Source organism: Sturnira hondurensis, unplaced genomic scaffold, assembly GCF_014824575.4.
Source record: "Sturnira hondurensis isolate 20B ecotype Veracruz unplaced genomic scaffold, ASM1482457v3 Scaffold0008671, whole genome shotgun sequence".
Taxonomy (NCBI): domain Eukaryota; kingdom Metazoa; phylum Chordata; class Mammalia; order Chiroptera; family Phyllostomidae; genus Sturnira; species Sturnira hondurensis.
In genome coordinates, this window is record NW_028081302.1 from 210,516 (window position 1) to 221,868 (window position 11,353).

At 39.6% G+C, this 11,353-nt stretch overlaps 1 protein-coding gene, 1 non-coding gene and 1 pseudogene across 2 annotated transcripts; 1 reads left to right on the forward strand and 2 right to left on the reverse strand.

Annotated features, from left to right (window-relative positions):
• Positions 1-1,130: 1,130 nt before the first annotated feature.
• On the forward strand, positions 1,131-2,141 carry LOC118993283 (GPN-loop GTPase 1-like; annotated as a pseudogene).
• Positions 2,142-3,688: 1,547 nt separating this feature from the next.
• Positions 3,689-9,323, reverse strand: C1GALT1C1 (C1GALT1 specific chaperone 1). Its single transcript, XM_037055548.1, has 2 exons — positions 9,123-9,323; positions 3,689-7,040 (listed from the first exon to the last, which is right to left on the reverse strand). The coding sequence occupies exon 2, from the start codon at positions 7,032-7,034 to the stop codon at positions 6,078-6,080; it is 957 nt and encodes a 318-aa protein (XP_036911443.1). The 5' UTR covers positions 7,035-7,040; positions 9,123-9,323; the 3' UTR covers positions 3,689-6,077.
• LOC118993287 (U2 spliceosomal RNA) lies at positions 5,070-5,256 on the reverse strand. Its single transcript, XR_005067829.1, has one exon. It is a non-coding gene; the product is annotated as a U2 spliceosomal RNA (small nuclear RNA).
• Positions 9,324-11,353: the final 2,030 nt, after the last annotated feature.

Consider the following 11,353-nt stretch of genomic DNA (forward strand, 5'->3'; position numbering starts at 1 on the left):
AGAGTGGTAAATATGGAAAACATTCTCAGTACCAGTACTCTCTACGGTCAAGCTGGGGGCAGTTTTTCCTTTTTCCCCTCCCATGGTATGGGGCTGGGGTTTTGAAAATTAGAATGTCCCCATTCGATACGTTGAGTACCCAGGTGGATGTTGCATCACTAGATCAAAGTATTTAATTTTTTTCAAATGCAAGCCTGTCACATATTAAGGGCGTCCTTCCTCCTTTGCTCCCATCCATCTATCAAAAATCAGTCTTATTTTTAGGCCCTGCTCCTCCTGCCAGCAATGATATAACCAGTGTGGCCTTAGTGAAAACTATCAGAGAGGTGGAAATTATGTGGGATAAAAGAAATAGATAGTATTTAACAAATACAGGACTTTTAAGGCAAAAGGACCACCACATTCTAATAAAACATGGCTTGTTTTACTGCTCAAGCAAAGCTCACACAAAGTGATTATTTGACTCTCTATGAATCATGAGTTTGGGCTCTTTTTGCTGTATACAAAACACCAGGTCTGGTGTTGAGCTGATACTCAGTATATTTGGGGAACATTATAGGGTATAGACTCCATACTAATAAGGGTGGATTTCTCTCATTATGATAGAGACCCCAGATGTACATCATCATTTCATTTCATACTTTCCCAAGGAGTCATTGTTCCCATTACCCTTTAAAGACATTACAGTATTTTATATATGATGATATGGGAATTGGTGATTATTTTAAATTACTTTGCAGGACTCCTTTGCAGGGAGGTTGACAAACATTTCTGAATTCCTTTGTATGCCAAAAGAAAGCTAAACTTTTACAACTGTGCTCTTCGTGTAACCACTAAAACATTGAATCATTAATCCAATCTAGCTGGCCCTAAAAGGAACACCATATTCTTAACAAATGAAGGGCAAATTAGTGGTACATCATCACCAGACTGTTTTCAGGAATGTTTTGAATACAGGTGTGCCCTGTTTTAAGAAAAAGCCCAATAGATGGGTTTGTTTAAATGCATTACAGGAGCACTTGAAATCTTGCTGCTTGGTAGTTGTCATCACTTTGACTCAAACACAGGCACTGGGGATGAAAAATGAGGCTGTCAAGGTTCCTGCTTTCACGGAACACAGTTTTACTGGAGAGGCTCATACGATATCTGCATAGCCAAGGCTCTGCACCAAATGTGATCAATCTGGACACAGCTGTGCAAGAGGTTCCCTTCCCTGCCAATATTGATATGTGTGACATTGCACAGTATAAAGAACTCATGAAACAATATGGACTTGGGCCCAGCAGTGGCATAGTGACCTCACTCAATCTCTTTGCTACCAGATTCGATCAGGTGATAACATTGAGAAGGGCCAGAACATGACTAAATATGTTTTGATTAACACACCTAGGCAGATTGAAGTATTCACCTGGTCAGCTTCTGGGAGAATCATCACCAAAGCCCTGTCATCCTCAATTCCAACAACTATCATATATGTAAAGGACGCACAAAGAAGTACCAACTCAGTAACTCTCATGTCCAATATGCTCTATGCCTGCACTATCTTGTACAAAAACCAAGCTTCTTTTCGCTGTGGTCATGAATAAAACTGACATCATTGACTACAGCTTTGCAATGGAATGGATGCAAGATTTTGAGTCTTTCCAAGATGAATCAGGAGACTAAATATGTCAGTAACCTGACTTGTTTAATGAGCTTGGTGTTATATGAGTTTCACAGCTCACTCACATTGGTAGGTGTATCTGCTGTTCTGAGTACAGGCTTAGATGGACTCTGTGCAAGTCACCAGTGCTGCAGAAGAATATGAAAGGGAGTATCATCCTAATTATGAATGTCTGAAGAAATCACTGGCTACTGCACTGAGCCAGCAGCAGAAAGAAAAACTGGAACACCTTTGGGAAGATATGGGCTCTGTAGCCTTGGACATAGGAGCTGCTACAGACAGCTTATCCGCTGTGCAGGATCCTTCCTTTCACAGACTGACTCAGAACCTGACTCAGAGAACACTGAATGAAGAGGATGAGGAAGCAGACAGTGACACTGATAATACTGACTGCAGAGTGGAAAGCCACGAAGAACCAGAGTTCTGGGATTTTATGCAAGATTCAATGGCATAGTACTGGAAGAGAAATAACAAATAGTTTCTAGGAATCCAAACGTTTGTAACTCTGTGAAGGGACTACCCTTACTGCTGATTGGGGTCATTATAAGGAACAATTCTGTTCAGAATAGCAGTTTCTCTTTCTAGGGAAATCTGACTCCAATGATGCCAGGGATAGAGGACATTTGGACCTGTCAGGTAGATGCCAATTTCCCTTTGTTTTTTTCCCTTGGATTTTTGCAAGGAGGCATATTCTGACTGTTTTTGGATGTTGGTATTCCTTGAAGTGTAAAACCACATTTTATCATTTGAACTCAAGTACTTTTGCTGCTGATGGATGGAATAGAGAGAGAACATATTGTTCGTTTCACATCTCTATTATTAGGTTGGATCTATAGGCTCTACTTGCCTAGCATCTTGCCCTTGACCCACAGTTTCCCCTTCTTTTAGCACAAAGGAGGAGGGGAAACATGAGCTTGTGCAGGGTAGCAGTGGAGTCTCCTTGGCAACCAATCAATGTTGGGATGAAATGTGTCTCACGATTAGTACCTCATTATAGGACACCAGGTTTGTTGAAGAAAGTGAGAAAAATGTAATTAATGAATATGAATCTTGCTTTTGATGGTGACTTGGATAAAGAATTTTTTTTGTAAGCCTGCCTGTCATAAATTTCAAAGAAAAGTATATAACCATAGATTCACTTCTGTTCATCAGAGAGGTTTAAAGCCACAAGTCCAAACCTGCCTCAGTAACTAGGTGATATTCACTGAAGTTTCCCCTGTACACATACCCAGCAGTCCCTGTTTGTATTGTACTTTGAACTTTAAAGTATCCTTGGTGATTTACGCAAGGCCATTGATTTGCGTCAGCTGTACATTCCATATGTAACAGTCATGGTAAGGGTTTACCTTGCTTCCACTCTTCAGAATCTCTTAAAATGTAGTACATTCCTCTTAAGGAATTTTATTCCTGCCTAATCTGTACTCCAGTGGTTCTGAAAGTGTGGTCTGTGGACCAGAAGCGTAAGCATCACCTGTGAAATTGTTAGAAATGGGACACTGAAGACCTCAGTCAGGAACTGGGGGTGGGGCACGGAAATCTGTTTGAACTACTGCTCTAACTCAAACAGCCTGTGACAATTCCAGGGCAGGTGACTCTACATTCTCAAATGACCTGTCAGAGTACCCTAACTTTGACCATCTGGTGCCTATTCTCCAATTTAAACACTCTAAAAATAGAAGTATTGAGCCCCAGCCAGCGTGGCTCTGGGGATTGAGTGCCAGCCTGTGAGTCATAAAGGTTGTAGGTTCAGTTCCCAGTCTGGGCACATGCGTGGGTTGTGGGCCAGGTCCCGAGTTGGGGGCGTGTGAGAGGCAACCAATCGATGTGTCTCCCACATGTAGATGTTTCTCTCCCTGTCTTTCTCCCTCCCTCCCCTATTTCCAGAAATAAATAAAATTTAAAAATATATTAAACATTTTATTTTACTAAAAAATTAATGCACTACAGAAAAATCTGGGCATTATAAGTCAGATTTGACACATAAGCAATCTTTTATCTACATGAAAAAAGTCAAGAGGTCTAATGTGCACACTGCTCCAATCCAATGTTTTATTTTTGAGAAGGAAGATTTAGTCATTGAACTTGTGTAAGGAGATGACCCGGGGCCTGCTAAAAGTCAGGTTGCAGTTTCCACTGTGCTCAAGACAACTGAAAAGATAAATACAACTTTTAGAAGAAACTTCAAGATTTTTATCATTCATATTTCAGTCAGTGGGTCTCACACTTCTGTAATGTGTTACAGCTGTGTTGTCTAGCATGGTAGCCACTGGTATGTAAAATACATTCACTATCATGATCAATTTCCATCAGACCTTCATTCTTCTGATTCTCCCCACGAGTAACAGAGTGGTGTTAGATTTACAGTTTTTGGCTGTTGAATGCAGGGTGGGTAAATCTGTAATGATATCCTCAGTAACGCTATTTTCTATGTTACAGAATAATATTTTATCTACAAGACTGGGTATAAATACATTCAAAGAGACAGCACATTATTTAAGACAACTAACATTTTATAAAGAAATACTTATGTATAAAAATATAATCAAAAACATCAATTTGGTTTAAAAAGCAATTGTTACCTTAGCACCCATTAGGAAATCAAACAATGGAATGCATTCACTCATATATTTGTTACAACTATACCTTGATACACTTACATAATTGAAGGTGATAAATATAGTAGAAATGTAATATAGTGGTGTTGGGAGCACTGACTGGGTGTTACAGTCAATGACATACTATTTATCATTGGACTCACACTGAACATGATTTGATCTGTGACAATTTGCATCTGAGGCCACATATTAGGGTGCCTGATAAAGGGGTTTTATTGTTTTTCAAGATTAATAATGCTTCATTTTAACCCAAGAGCCCCAATAAGGAAAATTAGATAAATTAAAACAAGTGGTTTTTACATGCTATTCTGATCAACAATTTGATATCTAAGGTCCTCTTGAGGAAATTCTCTTTCTGGTTTGCAAAAGCTGTGGGAGACCACTATCATTATGAGCCCAGTTACAGAAAATGTTGTGCTCTAAAATGTCATGGTCTCACACCCTGTAGGTGCTTATGGATCTAAGTTAATACAGCAGATAAAGGCCCAATTATAGGACAAGTCAGCTCCAAGTATTTCACACATTTACAAGCACAGGAGCTATTGTATTCACCACTGGATAAAGCTTCTTGGTAGCCACTGAAATTAGTCAAATGATATGGCAATCCAAGGTGAATAGTGAGGTTAAGCTTTCCACACCCAAAACAGCTGGAAATGGTGCAACCATAAACATGGGTAAAATTTCAAAATTTTAACAGGTAAACAAAAACAGGAAGGACTCAACTAACTCAGGTAAATGAAACTGCCAGATGGCCAAAAGCTTTTTTGTTGTTGTTGTTGTTGTTGTCCCTGAGGTGGTGCACCATTCCCAGAGATACCACTATACCAGGTCAATGCAGGCATGGATGGGGCAAGTTCCTGTTCTATGTCTGAAGGACATCCATGTAATACATTGTTCTCAGAGAGAGGATGTATCAGACGTTAAACTGGTAAAAACAGATACCTACACTCAATCTTAGCCCAAAGGCTGAGACATGATCAAGTTTTTTAAAGGAGACTTCCACAGAACTTGTTTGCCAAGCAGGAATATATAAATATCAACTGATACAGTTTTATCTGAGCCACAGCTGAGAGCTTGATGAACTGGGAAACCACACAGTTAAATGACATTACATTCTTCATAGTCATTCACTTAAATTTCAATATCTGCCTAGAGAAGTACACTGAAATTGTGGATGCTGAGGAATGCCACTATATTAGCTCCCAGAAAAATTATTAAACTCTGTAAGTAATTGTGATTTTTTCTCTCAAGGATAGCTTTCAACTTCCATTTTTACATTGGTTGAGATCATTTCCTTTGTTGCTTGCTTATGTAGTTTGAGAAAGCAAATTCACTGGCACTTGCAGAGGCTTAGAAAATAAACCAACATTAGAAGTAATGGAAACACAGCTGAAAGTTTTACTTTAATTAGAAGTTCACAACTATAGATTCGTTTGCCTATCTTAGCCAAAAAGACGTTAACTTTTAAAACCAATCAGCAAAAATATGTGCCACAGATTTTAATGTTCATAATTTAGAATTTATCACATAAATATATTTATAAATATATGCTTTATTTGCAAAAGTATTATTCTTAAAACATTTCTTCCAGCATGTTTGAAATTTTCATTTATGTTTTAAGGAAAAAACCCACCATATTTAAAAGTGTACTACTAAATTTTAATGCGTGATTAAACCAGTGTCACCAAATGGACAAGGAGAAACATACTGCTGTGTTAGATATGTAGTTGTTACTACAAATAATGATAACACAAATAATGTCCCATAAGGTGATCACATACATGCTCTTGTTTCACTTCTCAGTCATTGTCAGAACCATTTGGAGGTAAGAAAACCAATGCATCACTGAAAATATGTCCAAATGCCCTAAGACGGTATACCCCATACATCATCACATGCATTTGATTAGGAGTCAGTCCATTAAAAGTAACAGCCATATCTGAGCAACATCCTTGTACTACCAAATTGGGTTGATTACTCATTGCCTCTTTAATAAAAAGCCCAACAGATTTGGTATTAAATACATCTTTTCCTTCAGAATCTTCTGCATTTTCTGCAAACACTCCAGCATATTTCAGGCAGACTGCTAGCTGCTTATCTTCAGATATCTTCCAAATCATCCCTCCCTGTTCAAGACACTTTTCAGGGACACTGAGAAGGCTGTTAAGTCTTTTCATTGATTCTATACTTAAGACAATTCCTCCTTCCACATTCACATATTCAAGGTCTCCAGATTTTACAGTGTGGCCTAGATAGAAAGGTTGTGATGGATCCTTTTTTAACAAAAAATACTTTAAGTTTTCAATAATAGCAAACGTTGAGGGGCGTGCAAGGAAGAACCAGTTGTACTGGTCTCTGTATTTGTCAAAGGCGTACTTGTAAGCTTTTCTCATCATTAACCACATGTCATTTGTTTCCATGTTAACTGACTCAAACACCTTAACATTTTCAGAACTGAAGAACTCCGCTTTGTCACAGTGTTTGGTCCAAGTCTCCTTCACTGCAGCCCAAAGACTCACATCTTTGGGTTTTACAAGGATGATACAGTATACCCGAAAGCTTTTACTGAGCTCCATGCGTTCATTCTCTGAAATTTTCAAGATATCTTCTTTGTTAGGAGCTTGTAGGTGATGATGCTCATGGTGGTACATTCTATTTCCATAACCAATCCTAACGTGCCCTAGCATAGTGATCAAGGCACAGAAAATGCTTCCCAGCATCACACCCTTCAAAAATGAACTGCTTTCAGAAAGCATTTTTTCCTATAAAGAAGAAAGAAATCCTTAGGATACGTATTAGAGAGAACACTAGTGTAGTGATTTGATTTGGTATTCCTTATACAGTTACATTTTGCTCTTAACATTAAAAAAGGTTCCCAAGCTTGAAATCAAGTTACTTGCATATAGTACCAAGGATTCTAAGACTCATTAGCTTCCAATTCATACTGTTCAGTATAAATTGGAACTTTGTAGCAACATCTCTATGCAGAATTTTTTTCTGGGAGGCTATTTTTGTACTTTATCTATAGGGATTTAATTAACGGAGTACTGCATCAAAGCATTAGCCTGAGAAACCGATATTACATAGGTTATCTGTCCATAATTCCCTCTAAATGAATTGTTTCACAAGCTTGTGTTATATTATTTATATACCTCCCAGATAGAAATAGACTTTCATATCAAAACCTTAAATTGAACAGATAAAACCACCAACAACTGGCAAATCATCAATGGCATCTGTGCTGACATTTTTGTCAACCCAGTGCTTTATTTAAATGATGGCTGCTGTCCTTAGGTGTTTTGAGTACATCCAAAGAAAGTTTCTTGAGACTGACACCATATACGCTAATATTTACCCTTTTGTTCCTAAGACTAAATGGTTTCCAATAAATATTCCAACTGACAGATGTAATAAAAGTCCATAATGAAGACAGTTAAATTATTTGCATAAGAACTGAGTCAATATAGGCATATCTAGGGACCATTAATGAACATTTTTATTTCCTCTCAAGGTATTTTCTTATTCTTTGGGGAAGTAAAAGGGGGGAAGTCTACACTTGTATTTCAATTAAAAAACTAAAAGAAACGCCAACATTAAATACAACTGTTGAGATTTTCCCAGTCTCCCCTCTATCGCTACAGGGAATGGTTTACTTAGCTACTGAGATTTTCTGTTTGACTTGTAAAGTTGAAAGGGGTCTTAGAAGCTACCCAATGTCATTTCTCTCATTTTACAGATAGGGAAACAGAGGGTCCAGAGAGTTCAAGTAACTGACCCAAAGTCACACAAGTGTTAGAACTGAACTAGAAATTAGATCTCGTGACATTGATTTAATGCTTTTTCTATTACAGAATAATGATCTCAGCAGTGCTTCTATCCACATTATCAAGAACTTAATAAAGAAGTTACAGAATAACTGTTTTCCTATAAATGAAAAAAAATGTGGGACTTGTTAACCACAACTGACATTTTGCACACATCACCATACTGTTACAAGGAAACCACCCCTTTATTATCTTGTAGAGGAAATGGACTTTGACTTCTGCTGGGACAGATGTGGGATAACTTGGCAAATGTAATCCCTCAGTGGGTGTGGGAAGGGTGAGGAAAGAGGCAGGATGGATTTCTTGTGTCACTCACAGAACTTGGTCAATAAACACAGCTCTACAAAGGCAGAGAACTGACAGGAAACAAGTTCTGCTTAATATCAAAATTATCAGATGCAATCTAAAATTACCTTAGATAGGATTTTGACATTTCATATTATGCAATCTCCATTATTTCTGGCCAATATGTAATTCACACATGTCTCCCAACTTGATAAGGGCATTCGAAAGAGCCTTTCTGATTGGGATACTACTCATGTATTACTTGTACCAATTTTTCTAGGGAATAGATCTTTTTTCCACTAGGGGAGGCAAAAAAAAAGTAACACTGGAGATGCACATGATAAGATATTTGGTGCAGAAGAGAGGGAAACTTAAAACTGCATATGGGCACAAATGAAACAAAACTATTCAAGTGATTTTAAGATGGGTTTTAGGTGAAGATAGTTGGGGTGGAGTATGGAACAGAAAGGAGGATGAAATGGACAGCACAAGTGACAGGGAGGTCATGGACACTACAAGACCCCACTGAAGGGCCAAGGAGGAATTCCAGGAAGGCGGCTCTCAGTCTCTCCATCCACGCCCCGCCCCCCCCACTACTCCTCCCGAAGCACCTGCCCGGGTACCCAGCGTAGAGCATGCTGGGAGTGGGCCAAGGCCCAGGCCATCCCCCAAACACAGGCGGGGTCGGGCCCTACCGGGGCCGCTTTAGATGCAGACCGTTGCCCTGGCACTCACCCGCGTCTAGAACGACTCAGGGGTGGGAAAGCGCAACTGCGTAGGGCTTTCCTCTCACGTTTGCGCGCCCCTCGGTTACGCTCCTGGTCGGGCTGCTCTAGATGTGGGCGGTGTCCTCTCGTTGGTTTCACTAAAAGTGGGGAGGGCCAGGAAGTGGACGCCTCGAAGGCGCGGGCAGCGGGGCGGGGCAAACGAGCCCTAGGCCTGGCCAAGCCGCTGGTCTGAGGAGCTGTCGGAGGAGCCGGGAGCAAGAAGCACGCCCCTCTCCCCGCCCTCTGCCGAGGTCAGAGACGTGCGTCCTGCTGGCGTGACCCGCACGCTCCTCTCTACCCAATGGGACGCTCAGAGAAGCCGGCGCGCGTGACCTGCTGACACCTCCTACCACTTTGCGTTCCCAGCGTAGAAGCTGCGGTAACCAGCAGGAGCGTATCTCGTTGACGACAACGTATTCCGTCGTCATTGCACCCTCCAATTAAGAAGAGGATGCTCAACCCAGTACCCGTGGACTGCGACCAAAGCGCAAGCCGCAGAATAGTTATCAGATTATGAGGGCAAGGATTCGCTGCGGTTCGTGGAATGGCATCTGAAGCCCCAGTGTCTGCAATCCAGTCCTGTCTTCACTACGTCCTTTGGTATGCTAGAAAAGTTACTTCACCTCCCTATGCCTCAGTCCCCTTCTGTGTAACGTACAGAAAATATCACGGTAGTGCTATCTCATAAGAGATTAAATGAGAGTGCATATGGTTCCATCAGCAAAAAACCAAGCATAAAGGAAGCTTTCATTAAATGTTGGTTATTTTCACTCCTGTATTCACTAGCACTTAGCCTAGTGCTAGCACATAGTAGGCAGTACATATTTGTGGAATTAATGAGTGCTAGAGCTACAGATAAGGAGCCAGCATCAGGATAAGGTGATTTCTATAAAGGCCACAGATAAATTAATGGCAGTGGTAGGGTTAGAACCCAGATCTCCTAATTACAAGTGCAGAACTCTCCACTAAACATGTTATCTGCATTTTAAAATTCATTTTTGTGGCAGGCAGGGTGTTTTGCTAAAATGCAAATTCTTACAAACATTTAAAACATACTGTCACTACGTTCCATCAAAAAAAATATTGAGTGGTGACACACTCAGGCCTGAGTTCCTAAAGACACATAGATTTGAGTATGGGCAATGACCCAGTTTAGATGGAACTTTTCAAGAAGCACTGAAACAACAAATAAATTTTAGGCATTTACTATCTTGGCAGCATTATCCTAAATTTTGGAGTTAGTGTTGAACAAAATTAGACCCCCTGCCTTCCTGGAGTTCTCAGTGTAGCAAGGAAGAAAGACATAAAACAGTTCATTATAAATAATTATAATGGTGTTATGTTCTTTAAAGGAATACAAAAAGGAATTTGAGTACTGGAAAGAAACTTAAATCTTCAGAGCATCTTCACTATATTTTGTTAAGTATAATATAGTCCATTTTCACACCGCATAAGTACATGTATCTATGTACATATGCAGTTAAAATGAAATATGTTGCAGCATAATATAGTATGATTATACTTTGGTGAAAACAAACAAAATTTTATATATATACACATTTTTTGATCTGTTTGTATGAGCAAGGAGAGTTGGGGAAGGCTCCTCAGTAGGCTGGTACTATTGATTACATCAGGAAGTCGGGGTGTGGGTGATTAATTTTGTCTTCATACATCCTCATATTGCATTGTTTCACTGGTTATAACAAGCATTTGTTACTTTTGAAGAATAGTAGCTAAGGGGATGTTTAAAATTAGAGGGACAAAATGGATCAGAGGAAAAGATACCAATAAAAATACTTTTTAAAGAATGAAACCTTTTGTGACAGCAAGGATGGGACTAGAGGGTATTATGCTAAGGGAAATAAGTCAGAGAAATACAGATATCACATGATTTCACTTTTATATGGAATCTAATGAACAAAATGAACAAAATAGAAACTTACACAGAGAACCCACTGACAGTTGTCATACGGGGGTGTTTGGGGCTGCATGAAAAAGGCGAAGGCATTAAACGGTACACTTTGGTAGTTACAGAAGAGTCACAGAGACATGGGTTACAGCATAGGGAACATAGTCAAGAATATCGTGATAACTGCGTGTGGAGCCAGGAGGGTATTTGAAGCAGTGGGGGGACCACTTTGTAAAGTACATGATTTTTTTAACCACTTTGGTGTACATCTGAAACTAGTATAGAATAAA